A 17623-nucleotide genomic window follows, 5' to 3' on the forward strand; every position below is an offset into this window, starting at 1 on the left:
AATCATGTAAACACACTTTATAGGTCGGGGCTGGTATGTATAAAACATCTAAGAAGCTGTCTTTAGCATGATCCTAGACTTTGACTATAAATAAAAAAAAACCTTCATATACAGCAGAGCATTTGAGGCTTCCTAGGTTTTGTAAACTATGTCTCCCTCAACAACAAGTGTTGACAGTATTACACTGCCATTCATAAAAATCTGAGAAGCGTTTGTCATGTCTACAGTCTCTTATCGTCTTTCAAATTCACCAGAATTTGAAAAGCTTGGCTAATGTGCCTCATGTTACATGTCTTATGACTGAATGTGAACATCAGGAGGCTCTTTCGCCAACTTACCGTTACACATTTTGCAATGTTTATGCATGGCGTTATTCTTAATTCATTCAAAATTGCATCATTCTCACTTTTTTTTAAGCACCTCACCTGGCAAACCTGACTGAAAACATATGAACACTTCAGTGTCATATGGTTTTAATCAGTATGGTTCATATTCTCATGTCAGTGTGTAGAAATGCATTTATTACTGAATAGATAATATCCAGTCAAAGGGATTCTTCATAACCTGACGACAGAAACATTTGTTCATATTCATGGATTCTAACTGATTCATAAAGCATAAAAAACTGATTTATTAATGATTAATAAAGCCATTACTGACAGCTTATAAAGGCTTTATGAAGGTGGAAAACAAACGAAGACAAGTACGTACATATAAAACTATATTTATTTACTCATTTAAACGATTGTACATCATGGTGCGTGACACAAGGCAGGGCAGAGTCAGAAGCTGTCAGTGAATCAGGTGGACACACAGGCAGTGAGCTGGAACAGAGCGATTGGGCTCTTAAACTTTGACGGTCTGCGGTGGCCTCAGAAAAGGATTGTGTAAACTAATGTCATAAATACTAATGACCACGGCCTTTTCAGTGAGGAAGCGCAATGAAGACATGCACAGAGGAAGACTGCAGACTCGCAGTCACACTCGAGTCGTGTAATGGTGCCTCGTGTAACTGTAGATCCTGAATGACGACCTGGGATAACTGACACCAACTGTAAACGTTCAGTGCGTGGTGAAAAAATGACCAATCAATATAAAAGACTGGCAACCGAGAGAGATGAGAGGGCGTTCACTTTGACTTAGAATCACAACATGACTACAACTCAGAAAAAAAAAATCAATAATCATGATAATGGGGGCTGAAACGTCATCTCAATAAAAGAGAAATACATGTGGTGTCAGAGAGTGCGCCTCACTGCTACCCAACTGTTTAACACACACCTGAAAATGATTCTACACAAACCAAACAATGAGCCATTACCTTGTACTGTAGGTGCCAGCAAAAGATAGTACATGGACTTTCTTTGACGCGAGAACCTTTCAAACATCTGATCAAGTCATTTAAAAAGCTTCCACCACTAGAGGAGGTAAGAGGAAGGAAGGAGGAAGGCACAGAGGAGGCCACCAGCAGTCCCCGCTGTTATTCCAGTACGACTGCTGTGTACTGTACCGTCCCCTCCCTGTGGAAACACAGCAGGCCCGCTGGATGCTCTGTGGTGACCTGGATAAAGACCTCCCTTCTGGTGCACCGGGGGAGGAAAAGGTGAATTCCTGTCAGCTTGTAAAGACTTGCACAGGTCATCCAGGAAACATCAACCGCTTTCATGAGTTTTCAAAATTAAGCCTGTGCTCCTAATGCAAGAGATCCTCCTACAGCGGGTTGTCCAGTAAAGAGGTGCTGCAGCAGGTGAGGTGCACGTGGATCCACGTAGGGCAGCAAACCCCACAGAGACTCTCATTTTGACGCAGTCATCTAATACCGCTAGCAACGCTCACAATTTGTATACATGGCACGGCTAACGCCTCCCCCACCAGTGATCACCTCGGTCTGACAGTGACTGATGAACACAGCGCTGCGGCAGCCAGTCGTCAGATCTCTGCCAGGGTGACGCGCAGGGAGTCCGCCGAGCTCTCCATAGCCAGGATGAAGGTGTCCTCATTGGAGTAGTGCTGGATGATGTTGTCATCCATGTTCACCAGGACCCTGAGGAAGACGAACACATTCACAGCCATGAGCGCTCCGTTTCATTTCAGCTCCAGCGAACCAAAGCGTCCTCTTTTTAGTCTGCAGATCTTTTTACTCATGCTAGCAGCAGGGATCTATGGATGGCAGTGTCAGTCTGCGGGTCAAGGCTGAAATATCTCAATAAACTATTGCTTGCCAAAACATTTTGTACAAACATTCATGGTCCCCTGAGGATGAATCCCACTGACTGGTGATCCCCTGACTTATCTCGCACCACCGGCAGGGCAGAGTTTCCACATACCCACTAAAAAATGTGGATGGATGGAGTGACACAAACCTCTGTCCAAAATTCACGGTTTCCTGATGATACATCCTACTGATTTTGGTGATCCCCTCACTGTCCCTCTAGCAGCTTCATAAGGTTGACATTTGTGGCTTTGGCATCTCAAGAGTTATTGGATGGTGTGTTATGAAACTAGGCTCACACATTTATGTCCCCTCAGGATGATTTGAAGTAGAGAATGTATTACCATTCTTTGATTTATGGCCAAATAACTACACCACTGAGCTAATCACGAGCTCAAAGCAGCAGTTTGACTCACTCACCCTTTTTTGCTTTTCTGGTAAACTTTGGTCATCTTGTCAACAGGCACTGCATACTTCTCTGAGATCTGTGGAACAGTGCATTTTCAACACGGTGAAGCACACTGAGGCCGTAGCTGAGAGTCATCATTGTTTTCAAAGAATTGCAATAATGATCTGGGACCGACTAATCCTGTTTAGTGCAACAGATTCAACGTTTTTGTCATATTATTTCAGGCAAATGCGGCTCAAACAATACGTCATTAATACTCACTGCCTCCATCAGTGCTTTGAGGGTTGGGGTGTGCAGCATTAAGGCATCAAACACTTCGTCACACTCCTTCCTCACATACAGCAGAACTGGGGAGGCGCGGGATTGGACAAGCATAATAATGAAGTCATTACATCAAATAATAAGGTAGCTGGTGAGAAAGGTGATATTTACAAACCTTTTCTCTCCAGTTCCACTTTGGACCTCTTGGGCTGAGGTGGACAGACGTCTTTCTCAGCAGCACACGATACCCTTTTCACCAGAACACTCCTGATGGACAGATCATCATCATCATCATCATCTAAAGGGAATACCACTGGAACCCTGCTTTGAATTTTCTCCTTTCTCTAGGCAGGGAACTTATTTCCCAAACCAAAGTGTGAAAATAAGAGTAGGATACTCACCCATCTCTTTTGACCTCCTCAGTGTTCAGAGCAAACACCTACCAATACAGTGAAACAGCCAACATGAGGGACCCTGCACTGACTGGACATTTCCTGTGTGTGTGTGTCTGTCAGACAACGAGACAGAAAGCCTCACCTGTCCCGCTCTCTGCAGGTTCCCGAAGTGGACGTCAGGAATGAAGAGGACAGGCTGGGAGTCCAGGTCTAGCATGGTTTTCAGCAGCGTGTTATCTGCCTTCTTGATGGGAGAGATTGGCCCCGAGCCGCCATTTTTCCCTAACCCACAGAGAGATCGTGAACTCAGCATCTGTTGCCAGGCAACCACTCCAAATACAGATTGGATAAGGTTTGGTTACATTTGTTTATCTTCTTGGTCTTCTGCTGAGCTCTTTTATTCCATCGAAGTGTTTTATAACTTTGTTTCAGTGGATTTCAAATTAAGTTCAGCAACAATTTCTGTCCATAAAATTAAAAATTAAATGGAAAATTAAGATCATTAAATGTATTATTTAGCCAAAAACTGTGTTTGCCTTTCATCCTCTTCCTCAGCTGCTTCTTCTCCTCATCACGAAGCTTCCTCTCAGCGCCCTGCAAGACACACAAGGGGTTGACTGGACGGGAAAGGCAGAATACGCTAAAAGACAGTAATAAGTCTAAGCCATCCACTCCGTGTCGAGCAGGCAGGCCATCTTCACCTTGTCGCAGAAGACCTTGATCTGAGCGAAGGCCCGGTGAATGGGCCTGCTGCTGCAGCTGTTGTAGCTGTAGGTGTCGATCTGGATTATCAGAGGCATCCCCTTCACGCCCTTCTGCGAGGAGAAGTCTGTGCTCAGACAGTTCACGGAGATGAAGACCTACCAAACAAGAAGAAGACAGCGTCAAGCTCTGGAGCTCTGTGACTGTGGAGAAGCTCTACTAATGTGAAAATTACAATCTTTAATCCTCACACTGAGTCAGCTGCACTGAACCTGAACAAGTGAGTGCATGACAACTAACAAGGAAGCAAGCAGGGAGGACTAAAGATAGAAATAGTTTGCTAAAAGTAAAGGACAAATAGGCAGCTAACACTGATACAAAGCTACATGTAATTAATAACTAGCTGAAAAGAAAAAGAAGAAAGTTAAAAGTAATGGATAACTATTTAAGTAGCTAGCCATAAGAGATAAATGGTAAAAGTAAACAGCTAAAACTCATATATAAATAGCTGAAATAGCTAAACATAATGGACAAACATAATGCACAAACATTCAAATGAACACATGTGGGACATGGAGGTGTCTGTGAGCCTGGGGTCATGTGACAGGGCTGTGGGGCTCAGACAAACAGAGGCTGGGAGACAACATCAGTGATGTGAAGGAGAAAGCTGATGTTTGGTGCGTTTCCCTCTGTCTTATCTGAACTGCTGGACGCCGCTCTGAGAACAGAATCATCTCCGAAGTTGTGACGAATCTTTTGCAGGTGGACGGTTCACATGTCAAAAATCAAAGGAGACAATTCAGACCTTTAAGCTCGTCAGGACGAGTTCTGAGGTCAAACAGGGGAAAAACCAGGAAATGCATCACTTTTACTGTAATTCACTTTTGTGGGCAAAGCAATAACTGCTAACTTAAAGCTGATAATAAAGGTATTACTTAAAGGTACATATTTCATTGTGGGAACCGGCTATTAGCCTGTCATCAGCTCAATTAAATCTTAGGCAGTTTTATAGCCAGCGTGGCTCAGATGGAGAGGCAGATCTGACAGAGGTCTTTGTTCCCTCGTGAATCTCCACCTGACTCATAAACGGCGCAGTGATGAGTGAGAGGGTCACGGCGCCGTGAGTCACAGCAGCAGCAGCAGCAGTTCACAGGCCAGAGGCAACAGCCAGCCATGCTAATGTGTCCCACCACCTCTCAACGCTCCATCTGGTCAATGTTTTTTATGTGCCGACAAATAAGCTTCCAATCTGTCAGAACACACTTGTGGCTGATATGATTTGGAAGAGAGTGTGTTTTGTGTGCTGAAAGGCTCAATTAGTGGTGTTTTTAATTGTTCCAGACCTCCCTGTTCCACAGCTTCTGGAAATGGGAGGCTTTGCTCCAAAATCACTAAATAATGTAGCGGAGCTCCTGAGCTCCTGAGCTGCTGCATGTAGAGCTGCTCAATCTGTGAAAAGCTTGTCAGAGAAAAACAGAATTCTCAAAATCTCATTCCCATGATTAATGATGATATTTGCTTAATGCCAAAGTGTCCAAACCAAAATAAACTTCTGATGAATTTTCCAGTTAAACAGGACTGACAGCCTGGGGTCGGACGACTAACGGTAGAGATTCCTCACTGTGGCTCAACAGCAATTTTCCCACTACGCATCAACAGTGTCGTGTCTGAACCTGCAGAGGTAAGGGCTGATTGCTGGAAAGGCCTGGAGCACAAATGAGCCTCCTACACACCTCCACGAATTCACACCTCCACAGACCCAAGCCATTTAAATTTCTCCAGAAGCACTGGATGCATTGCTGCTAGCATCTGTTTGTGTGCGTGTGTGTGTGTGTAGGAGGCTTGTTCCGTTTGCGTGTACTGCATGTGTGAGCATTCAAACACCTTCCGCAAAAGAATAAAAAAAGTTCACGAGGGCACTGGTAAGTGGCTGCTCAGTGCCAGCCGCGCAACCAGGCCCAAACAAACAAACACAGAAACAGAGTCATGCTGCAGGAAGCAACTCATCTCCCCCACCAACACATTCCACACTGTTCCTCATTACAATGAGGAAGAGTAGCCTGGCAACAGCAGAGCCATGCCAAAGCGAAAAGCAAAACGGATCATCCGCAACAAAAACACCAATTTTACATGTCACGCCTGATTGTACAACCAATTATGTTTGGAAACCAAAATTTGTAGGTACAACTCAGAGAGAAAGACAGACGTGACGACAGTGACCACATATTTCCTCACAATGGCAGAGGTGTTCTTTCTTGGCCTCTTCCACCTTCCTTCCAGCGGGCCCTGGTCTTGTGCCGAGGCTGACGAGGGCAACTGCACAGGCAGCGCGCGGCGGCCAGGCTGGTCATGATCATCTGGTTTGTATCTGACAGCGGAGCCACACATTCACATCCACAGTCTCCAAAACCAGAGTCAGCCCGCTCAGCACCAAGCGTTCAGCACTCTCATTCTAACTGACATTGTCAAGAATGTTAATGCGTGTCAGACAGGTGTGCTTTGTCACATGCAGAGCACCACCACCCTGTCTCTGTATCAAAGCATCATTGTCATGAGTCTACAGCCATGCTGGGGTCTCTGTGAGGCTGGCAGCAGGCACTGTCGTGCTCTGAATGAAAGTAGTTTTAACATGTGCCAATCAGGTATATGGTGATAATTCACCCTGAGGGGAACCAATAGTTGTTGACACATTTCACTCAGAACTAAAACTGTTGAGCTGCTGGTGGTTTATGACCAGGAAAAGGGAAAGATGTGGATGTTTAGCTTGCATAGAGGGTGTAACAAAAAGATGCTCAACTTGCGACTTCAAGTCAGGGTTCCTCCATATTTGCAGCATCAGTTTTGATACACTTTGTCTCTCGTGAGTACACCTTTCAGATGACACACAGCAAGCCGGAACAATTAGTGTTCTAAAGGTGGAAAGTGTATGTTCATCGCTTCTACTACTAATGATGAGAGCAGAAGGGATATCTGAAAAGTTGCTTTGCATCCACACAAGGTCTACAGTAGATCCTCAGAACGATGGTACACGCTGGTACATTATTGTGGTCAACGAGCGTGTAGACACAGCAGCTCCATGCTGTATTAGCATAGCACCACCTGAACACATGAAAAACAATTACAGTGCAGCGGTGAATAAATATTTATCCACAAACCCACCACGCTGCAATTACCTCTCTCACAATGGCGGTGTGTGGAGCTTTCATCAAAGATGAATGGGAACCACAGCAACACCTCCTGAGCCCAAAACACCCTGAGGGTGGGCTGATGCTGTGTGTGTGTGTGTGTGTGTGTGTGGATGAGTGTGTTTTTGTGTTGTTTGCAGTTTGTCTTCATCCAACTGTCTGTCTTTACAAAGGTGAAATCTGAGGATCCTGAACATGTGCCTGGTGTGTCTGCGGCCCCAATCATGACCCAACACAAAGCAAGAGGTACTCCCGTCCCTCTGTCGTGAAGGACGGAGGGGTTGGTGGTGGATGGAGGGGCCTGGCATATGGCTCCACCAGCGATTCTGAAACCCTGAAGTGTCAACAGACCATTACAGTACAGACTGAGAGTCTCTCCAGCTGCAGAGTCCTCAAGACAAAGGCTTGCGGTTTCATTGAGCAATCTTTGCCACAAGTGGCTACAAGTTTGGTACTAACAAAAAGAAAGAACAAATTACTAACTGCCCGTATCAATGAGAACGCCAAGGCAAGAGAATAAACACTGACCAGTTTCACTTGTAGATCAATTATTTCTTGCTTTGACTTGAGCAGCACAATCTCTGTACTCCTCTTTGGCTCTGTTACCTTTGCTTGCTCACTGACATCCCATGTGAAAGAGACAGCGTTGTAGGCAATTTCCTCCATGTTCCCGATGGTGCTGAAGCTCTCCTTGTAGTCGGCTGCATGCAAAGTGAAGATGAGAGAAAACTGTCAGTGGGTGTGAGATGCTGGAGTTTGGAGTCAGCCCAAACATTTCAGGCACTTTGAAGTATCAAAAGTAAAAGTGACTGATGTATATTACATGAACACATTATTCATTCTGTTGCTTCATTGTCTTTGTAGCATTTCATTCTTCTAGATGTTCGCATTGGAACTACTTTAATGAGACTGTCTGTTTCTGCAGTGTTTTAAGGTTTATCTGACAGTGTCTATATCATAATCTGCCATTTTCACCGTGAAACAATTTTGCCAAAGAATCAGGTTCTAAATGATTAAAAATTCCCATAGGGCCATTTTTACCTCCTAAAACACTCGACTTGTGCTCACGCAGGCTAATTTCCACCCACCTACATTAGGTTGTAGATTTCACCACGGTACTGGCATGAACTTGCCACAGACAAAACCAGTGTCTGACATCTCTGCTTCATTCCACTGAGTTTTCAACCACAGGCTGAGGCCTGTTTCTTGCTGATCATACAGGATATGGCCTCACTCCAGGCCCCCACCTATTTCTCCTTTTAACGTCTATGCAAATGCAAACCCATTGGCTGTCTCTTCACAGTGCTCCTGTGGGAATCGAGGATTGACAGTTATTCAAATTACGTCGAGTTTCCCCTCAGGATATGCGTCGGGGTTCTCCTGGAGGCTCCTGCAGGTTTGCCACCTGCTTACTCTCCTTTTACCCCGTCGTTCAGCGCAGCTTAGGTGTCAAAATATCCATGTCGGAGTGTGATATTGAATACTGAAGTGTGTGTGTACCATTTTTGTATCTGGGGCTATTCCCCATCTGTTCTACTTATGAACCCCATCAGGACATGAACGTCATACACAGGCCTGCCAGCGAGGAGGATAACAATAAGCATCGTACCAATGTCCAGGACTCTCTGTTTGGCAGTGTGCTGGCGGGAGTGCCAGTATTTCCAATTCTTCAGCTGCTCGTCTCTGCACTTGTCTTCCCCAAAGACAACCATGATAACACTCTGGAGTGGAAGCAAAGGCATATTACAGTATATCAGGTAAACCAGAATAAGAACAAATCAAAAACAAATATTACATTTCCAAGTGTAACAAGGTTTCCCTCTACCCAACACTAAGCTAACAGTGAAACCCTCAATATATACCTCTACACTACCTCCCCTCCCTCACCTGTACAATACTGTCCCGCTGCAGATCAGGGCCTCCCATGGTGCATTGCTCACTACTGGATGGGCTCCCATCAGGCCTGTGTGACGGTGTCAGTCCACTCACCCGCACTTTGCCTCTGGGCTGACACAGGGACGATGCAAGACCGGTCTTCGACAGTGTCAAAGTGTAGAACTGGGCCCGGTTCAGGTAAGCCATGGGTCCCTCTCCCTGCCGCGGCCGCAGCGACATGTTGGCCTCCAGGCAGTACTGGAAACTGTCACTGGACGAACACAAGCATGTGTGGGACAAATGTCATGAAGATACAGTATCTCCTCTAATACAAGAATAAACCACATACATATATACACACACACACACACATATATGTGTATATATGTATGTATACATACATATATACACTATATATTTGTGACCCAGTTTAAGAGAGAGTTCTTGAAGATTTGCATCTTTCATAGGAATGAATGGGCTCGGGTTGAGAGTTACAGATGATAAACACTTCTGCAGAACATCCTGTAGAGCCTGTATGTTGATGCTTTTCCTCATCTATGGTTTTTTAACTTACACTGGTAGGCTGTAGTGGAATTCATCAACTCCTGAAGAGGGACTTTTATGGTCCATCTGTCAAAGAAGAGAACATACTGTGTGTTTCAGAAGGAGAAATGCAACTGCCACTACTGCAGCAACACTATCCCACAAATGTGGTTTACAAAGGAAGACATAATACCCACTCCACCTCTCCCTGCTTGTATAACAAGTCTCACCTCTCCTTCCACAGCGTCCCCATAAGTGCTGTCTGGAGTGCTTCTCTGTTCATCTTTCAAGTACCCAGCGAGGGGCAAATTATAGTGGCACGGGTCATAAACCATCCTTATCTGCTCTCTGGGTTCTTCTTGGTAGGCGCCTCCTGAACAGGGCAGTCCCATGGACGTCTGGCCCTCTGCCTTGACCAAAGCCAGAGCCGCCCCACCTCCACCTTTACCATCTCCTCCTCTGGTGTCTCCTGCGAGGCAGGCAGCTCCATACTTGGAGCCCTGGTGTTCTGTAGCGGTGCTGTTGTTTCGAGAGAGGTTGACAGGCATGGATCTGAGAGCCTGGAGATGGTGATCTAGCATCTCCAAGCTCCCACAGTTATCAGGCCCAATAGCAGAGGGGTCTGTGGGTTTAACACTGCTGGAGACACGTCTCCTCTCTCTGGGAACCTGACAGGATTAAAACAAATACAAAAAATAAGCTCTGCGACAAATTAAACATATCATGGGAACATTTTCTTATGATACCATTATTATTTTGGCTGCAATGTCATGTTTTCCACACCTTGTAGTAGTCGTACAGCAGTCCCAGGGCTGCTGCACTGTCCTCATCTCCGTTTATGCTCATCATGGCCTTAGTGGCAGCAGTCAGTGGGTTCTCCAGGTAGCTCCTCCACGCTTCATCCTCGCTGCTGAGCGCTCTGCGAGATGGCACCAGCACTTCATTCGGAACCACCACCACCAGCCGTTTACTACGAGGATGGCAGGACAATGGGAAGAGACAATAAGCCATGTTGTTACTGCAAAGCCAATCTGTCATTAACAAAAACCACGTCTGCCAAGCCACCAAGTCTGCCCCAGGCTGTTTCTCACCAAACATCATTCTACTTACTCGCTTCATGTGGGGTGTGTTTATCTTAGCACACTTCAGAGGATAACTTCCATATCACATTTAATGAACAAAAAGACGTACTGATTCAGTTCTGAAAATGTCAACCTGACATGAGTTATGTCTAATTTTGAGACATCATTGAGAGAGGCTAACCAGAAGAGACGCTGCATTTTGAAGGCCCCACATTGTACACTTTTTAAACATTTAACAACAGTTAAGCCAAATCCGCAAACAGCACTTATAAAAATAGCAACATTTAACAGCAACTGTGAAAAAGAGTAAAGTTTTCATAATACAAATTACAACTACACTACAACATTAACACTATTTTAAATGTGGTCATTTCTGTGGTATCTGTCATGTTCCACTACTTGATAGAAACTACTCCTTATGGAGTAACTGCTAATGATTTAATATATACATGTCTAAAGTACGTTTTTTATTAAATGAGACAGATTCTGCTATCTGCGAGGAAAGAACAAAGAGACAAAACACATCCCAAATATTTTAATCACTTGTAAAAATTAGAGTGAAACTGACAGAAGTCATTAGTCGAAATATGAATGATTTTGTCCTACCTGTCCAGGTCCATGCTGCCTCCAGGACTCTGTAGTGTTTTCTAGGACGTGCTTGAGAAACTGGACTTTCTAGTTGGTGCAGGTAAGTTTCTGTGGGAGAGACAACAAGGCGCGCAAGAGGTTGGCTCTATTTAACTTCTCAATCAAATCAGCCAATGAAATCATTTGTAAGCCTGTGCACTGAAATGTACTGGAATGTCTCTGATGTCAGATAAAATTTGAGCTGACACAGCCAAATAAATAAAGCGACATTTCTTGCACGGACCAGCTTTCTATCCTGTTTAACGAAGGTAGTAAATTAATAGATGGTCACTGCAGCATCTGAAAAGGCAGGATCAACAAGGAAACGTAAGCTGCTTTGCTGATTGGTTAGATGTTTCTTCACAGGTGGCACGGTCGGCGTCCCATTGGTGAAAAAGGGGGGAGAGAGCGTGACCTCAAATGAGACAATGGACATGCCGATGTTAAAATCTAGTTTCCTCTGATGTATTTCTGTAAAGCTGTATTGTACACTGGTGCCAACTGTGAGCAGAAACGTAGTGAGTAACAACACTCTGCTCCCTCAGTTTGGCCCACGTTTTAAATGACATTAGTATTACAGGGCAATTTCTTAGAATTTTGATTGAAAGTGGCAGATTAATCAGCGGTAATTTTTTTACTAAAAGTTAATATCATAAAGACTAATATGCCACGGATAATGTATTGTCTTAATCATGATTATATTGTAAAGGGGTGATTATACAGTAGGAGGAAAGTAGCTGGTGAATAAACTTGGCCTTTTTATCGTCTGTACCATGACACCTCGTGGTAGACATTTAATTTTGCATCGTGCAGACAGAAAATCTTATATGGAATCCTCATAATTGGTCGGCTATGCGCGTTAATTTTAGTAATATTAGCAGATAAATGACGGCTTTACGTTCATAAACTTTGTTGTTGTTTTTTAGAAACATCCTTGAAGCTTTTCCCGTTGCAAGAGGGGATGAAACTGATGCTGCCTTTACGTGCAGTCACGTAAAGATGAAAATTTCCTACCCCGATACCTAATCTGACAAAAACCCGCAAGTGCATTTGTGAAAGCGTCTGCCGCGACCACTGACCACACCTGAAGGTAGCATAGTTTATGGTTAGCGCATGCGCATAATACAGCGAGGACAAATAATTAGAAGCGGCGGAAGGTTCTGAGAACTTAATCGAACGATTCTTGAATTTTATTTTATTGACTATCTTCAGCAAGGCATTTATTTTCATTGGTAAGGCATTTAGAAATTATCCTTTGTCTCTCTTTATGTCTAACATATACTGTATATTGAAATTCCTATTAATTGTATGTGTTCCTCCACACACCAAGCTAACCTAGCGTCAGCGATAGCAGCCGGCTAGCAATATACTTATTTGTCTTAAATAGTAGGGAATTAAATTTATGTTTTGCTAATGCTATAAATGTAAGATGTGAGTTTTGCGTTACTAATACGGGCATGTCAAACGTTACCACTATAACGTACAGTTTGCAACCGTTGCTCTTTAACTAAACGCTCAGTGGCTAGCTAAAGGTGGCTAACGTTACTGCTAATCAGTCTTAAAATAATGTTAGCTAAGGGTCGGTAACCGTATGAGAGCAACGTATGACGGAGACTGAGCCCACATCCACCACTGCTCTTGGGTGGTGTACAATTTTAATGTAAACGGTTTCCAAGTGAAGTTAATACATAGTAACAAGTGAAGAGGCTAATAGTTCACCGTTAAATCTTGACACTGTTGGGCTTGATGATCGACCCCAGTGTATTTAAAAAAAACAAAAAAAAACAAAACAAAGTTCATAGAACCACAGCACTGACCTAGTTGGAGTATTCTGTATATAATTACTTTGAATTGCTGCAGTATGGTTTTCTTTGGGGAAATTTCCTAGTTAATTGTCGTATCCCTGTGACCCCAAAAGCGACAATTAACCTAGTTGTGAAAGATGTTTCACAGCCACCGCTCTCTTTTACATTTTGAAGTCTAAAGATCTCACAAGACTGCTGTCCTTAAATTGTTCATCATCGAGGTTGTTTCATATGAAGCCTCGACGTGTGCATCTGCTTTATGTTTCCAATCTGTGTGTCTCTCAGTTCCTGAGAGATTAACATTTTTTCTTTCCATCCCTTTTCTGAAGTCATTGTGTGCAAGTTAGGTTTTATAGTCTTTTTCAGTTTGTGGCCCCTCACCTTCTTTGTGGTGTTGTGCTGATGAAATTCCTGTATAATTTCTTCAGGTCTAACATCAGATATGGCCCGTGGGCACCAGAAGTTCCAGTCCCAGCAGAAGAATGCCAAAAAGCAAGCAGACATCAAGAAGAGCAAAGGCCATGACCAGAAGGCAGCAGCTAAGGCTGCTTTAGTATACACGTGCACGGTGTGTCGGGTATGTGGTTGGGGAGTGAACGGAACATGCAGATATTTTTTATGAGCTTGGTATCCTTTAACCATGAGGTAAGAATGGATCTCAGTCGATTAGTGGCAGGTGAAGGAGCCACATGCCTTCCAACTCTGAGACATTTAATTATTCTCAACAAAGTGAAGTGTAGTGAAAGTATGTATCAAAGAGACTGTAGAGACTTAACACATCATTTTTAGCCCTGCAGCAGGTAACTACACTGCCCAAATCAAGTACTTTCAGTGGCTGCGTTGTGCTATCAGTTTCTTAGGCGTACTTCAGGTGTTCATGTCAGTACAATCTAGCTCAGTTGGCTCTAGTTAGTGCTGGTGTTGTATTGAAGTGCATGTGTGTATGTAAATTGGGGTAGACTAAACATAAGACACACAAAGATGACCATATGGTTGAATCAACTTTTGTCTTGACAAAAGCTGAACATTCAAAGTTTCACAAAGGTTGGATTTATTGCAGGGCCATTTTCTAGGATTGCATTGGGCTGTTCAGGTGTTGTAATAAACTGGCACTGTGTTGATTGCTGGCATATTCCTACCAAGCTAAAAGAGCAGTGTGCTCTTGAAGCTTTTCTTTTTCATATTAATTTGATTAAGTCTTTAAATTTCATCAAATCTCATTAGTTGTGTGAAAGATGTGCCTGATGGATAGATTAATCCAAAGTCCCTGCCTGTGTCTTCTTTTGGGACTAAAATAGAGCTGCAATGATCAGTCGATTAGTTGATTGAAAGAAAATTAGTTAGCTACTATTTTGATAACCGACTAATCGACAAAAAAAGTTTACAAAAATGTCAAACATTTGCTGGTTCCAGCTTCTTAAAGTAAGGATTTGCTGCTTTCCTTTCTCATTTATGATGGTCAGTAAAGAGTCTTTGGGTCTTGGACTGTTAATTAGACAAAATGAGCAATCTGACAGCGGTCACTTTAGGATGTTTGTGATGTTTCACATTTTATAGACTAAAAACGTCAATCACTTAATTGTGAAAATAATTGATTAATAATAATTTGGTGCAGCCTTGAACTGTAACCAAATCAGGGGTGAAGTGGTTAATGGCCCTTACTGAAAGTTAGTTAAGGAGACTGTGCCCAAAACTTTCTATCTGTCCAAGGGCGTTTGACAGTCACGTCCTTGTCAGTGACTGTCCAGATACACGTTGCAGGTGAAAGTGCACAGAACTCCTGGGTGCCTTGCAAACTCTTTCCTCCACGTTCTTCGTATTCTCACCCCCACCACTGTCTGTGTTCATGGCTACATTGCGTTGATCATCTGTGCGTTGACGGTGATGAATACAGCTGGAATAAATATGAGCTGACATACACACTCGTGCTGTACTTCCTCTCTGCATTTTTAGCACTCACCAGGAAAGGTGGCGACCTGTATGTTACCTGTAAATGCAGTATTTTATTTGCTTCGGCCTGTTAAGTGATCTCTTATCCCAGTGATTACTGACAACCAGCTTCTCACTTCAACTATGAAGGTAGCCACTCTGAAAGAGTATAACAAGTTGGCATTTTTAACAGGATGGCTGATGCGTCTTTTGACCCATGAAGTGACCTTGATGTGAAAGACCAGATATCCATCTTTACGGCGATGTTTATGTACCTGGGCACACTGATATAATTTCATTTTATGAATAGGCAAGACTCGGATGGATGCCTACTATATAATACCATTTTTGTGTGTTGTTTATGTGGTTCATATACTCTTTGTTTAAATGTAGATTTTCTAATTTTTCCACATCTTTTTCTTTCCCACACTTTCTCAGACACAAATGCCTGACCCGAAGACCTTTAAGCAGCACTTTGAGAGCAAGCATCCAAAGTCCCCAATGCCCCCGGAGTTGGTCGATGTGGAGGCGTAACACCTTTCTTTCAGTAAGGCAGTTGAGGCTGATTCAGGACAGGCGTCTACATTTTGCAATTTTCAGATAAAATATCTTCAGCACAACTTCAGTTTTCCCTCATGCTGCTTAATTTGGCAATTGATATATGGGTGCTTTATGCAGGGATGTTACTTGCCTGCTTACCTGCCCACCCATGGTTGTTTTTCCAGATTGTTATTTTTACCTAGCTGTCCTCACCTCCCAGAATTTGATCTGGGACCAGTACTAAAGGTAGACATAGAGCAAACAGCTACCCTGCCTTGGCGATATTTCTATCTGATCATTTCAAAATGTTTTGCTCACCAGAGCAGCTTGTCCATGGGCTCTACCACCATTACACCAGCTCAGGGCTCCCACTGTTTAAAGACAAGCTTTGGATTTAGAAGAAAATATGAACTGGCACTGGGTCAGCTGGGTATAGTTGTAATACTAACATGATGATTGGAAGTCACTGACATCCAAATCCATTGTACTATGAAACCATTATGGATTTTTGACTGGATCTGATTTGTGATGCACCAGGGATGGGTTTGTAATTATAGTGTATTCAGTATGACTTTGGAGTTAATAATGTGCTTTGAAAGACATCATTCATGTGTTCTTTTGAGTAGATTCAGATTTACTTACAATCTGCACTGATTTTTTTTTTCTTTCCTAGATTATTTAAAAAAAATCAAAAGAAGAGTGTAGTTTTTGTTGATATGAAAAATATATTAAACACACTGTGCTACACGGGTACTGTAATTGTGCATTGCATTTCCCCCCTCAGATTTTCTTGAAAGTATCTCATTCACGTCCACTGAGCAACTATCTCATGTGCAACAGTGTTTTGAAAGTTGACCAGAGAGGGCACTGCAAGTCTGTTCAGGGCAAACTCTTAACATAACACAATTTGTTAAACTCCTGACTGCATAAAACATTTATATTCTCTTTCACCCCATTAGAAGTGGTCTGTTGTGTGAGTTACGGTGAAGATAAAAGTTCACACTGGGTGTTGTAAGTGATAGCACTAAAGAGCTACCCCCCCCCCAGTTTGTCATTGTAAAAGTATGTGGCATATTTGTGTGCAGCCCTGTAGTATCTGATAATGATTTAGTTCATCACTTTTGTATTTTGCAGCGGAACCTGTCTCACACTGTCATCTAAATGGCATATGTGAAAACGATCCCCTGTGCAGTCTCAAATTCTTTACTGTTATCCTGTCATGATGGTGCAAAAGTATTTCCACACTGAATCTGCATTCAGCATTATAAATCTGAACTATATTACACTGTAAATTAGCTTTGGTTCTTATTTTTATATTGGTTTCTTTTCATAGCATGCTAACAGACAGAAAATTAATTTATAGAAATGAACTATTTTCAATACATTTGGACCTATTGGTCATTAACCACTGACATTATATCACTGTGCTAAAGTCTGGACTGACAACCAGCCATGTTTTTACTTTTGTAATAGTCATATCTTTGTCCACACAATGTTATGTATAGCCTTTTAATAAAGGTGTTACTTTTATACGAATCATTACTAAGCTGTGTTTTTTGATTATTCCATGAGCTTCCACCTAGTATGCAGTTTGTTAGTGTGACGCTAATTCAGACCTCACCTGTTTGACAGTAGTAAGCGTACAGTAGTGTGCTGTAGTTGTTGTTAAAACACAACACACATAACAGTGAACACTCGTATGTACCATCTGTAAACTGTGTGGAAATAATTCTGTATAGCCACACTTCCTCATCTACTTCTGCTCTTCCAGTCCTTTCAGTTAGTGGTCTAAACCCCATAAATTTAATCTCAATATACTTGAGTTTTATTAGCCTGTCGGTTTATAGCCTGGTAAAAGAACCACACCCCTGTTAGCAGTGGCTTGTCCACATGGCTTATGACCAGTTCAATAGTTAAAGTTAAGGGCAACATGAAGAGTCACTGTGTTGGTGGGAAAAGTTGCAAGAACAGGTAATATGTACACACAACACAGTTGAAGTTGTACTTGTTATATGTAGGTAAACTAGGTAACTGACACTGTATCTAATTGTGTATGTG

At 42.9% G+C, this 17623-nt stretch overlaps 2 protein-coding genes across 4 annotated transcripts; one reads left to right on the forward strand and one right to left on the reverse strand.

Moving 5' to 3' along the window:
• Positions 1–708: 708 nt before the first annotated feature.
• LOC121609880 (grainyhead-like protein 2 homolog) lies at positions 709–11533 on the reverse strand. 2 transcript variants are annotated; one of them, XM_041941628.1, is made up of 15 exons: positions 11271–11533; positions 10366–10552; positions 9813–10250; positions 9614–9669; positions 9154–9310; positions 8774–8885; positions 7771–7865; positions 3979–4137; positions 3814–3871; positions 3420–3559; positions 3284–3321; positions 3058–3149; positions 2883–2968; positions 2633–2697; positions 709–2044 (listed from the first exon to the last, which is right to left on the reverse strand). In XM_041941628.1, the coding sequence occupies exons 1-15, from the start codon at positions 11282–11284 to the stop codon at positions 1930–1932; spliced, it is 1812 nt and encodes a 603-aa protein (XP_041797562.1). In that variant the 5' UTR covers positions 11285–11533; the 3' UTR covers positions 709–1929. The 2 variants fall into 2 exon arrangements, with proteins under 2 accessions (XP_041797562.1, XP_041797561.1); XM_041941627.1 differs by having other exon boundaries at positions 9052–9310; positions 11271–11532.
• Positions 11489–17095, forward strand: LOC121609881 (zinc finger protein 706). Of its 2 annotated transcripts, none has more exons than XM_041941629.1 (3): positions 11489–11618; positions 13525–13673; positions 15464–17095. In XM_041941629.1, exons 1-3 carry the CDS (start codon positions 11576–11578, stop codon positions 15557–15559), a joined length of 288 nt encoding a protein of 95 aa, XP_041797563.1. In that variant the 5' UTR covers positions 11489–11575; the 3' UTR covers positions 15560–17095. The 2 variants fall into 2 exon arrangements, with proteins under 2 accessions (XP_041797563.1, XP_041797564.1); XM_041941630.1 differs by lacking the exon at positions 11489–11618 and adding an exon at positions 12406–12523.
• The last annotated feature ends 528 nt before the right edge of the window (positions 17096–17623 follow it).

The sequence above is a fragment of the Chelmon rostratus genome, chromosome 8 (genome assembly GCF_017976325.1).
Source record: "Chelmon rostratus isolate fCheRos1 chromosome 8, fCheRos1.pri, whole genome shotgun sequence".
Lineage (NCBI taxonomy): Eukaryota > Metazoa > Chordata > Actinopteri > Chaetodontiformes > Chaetodontidae > Chelmon > Chelmon rostratus.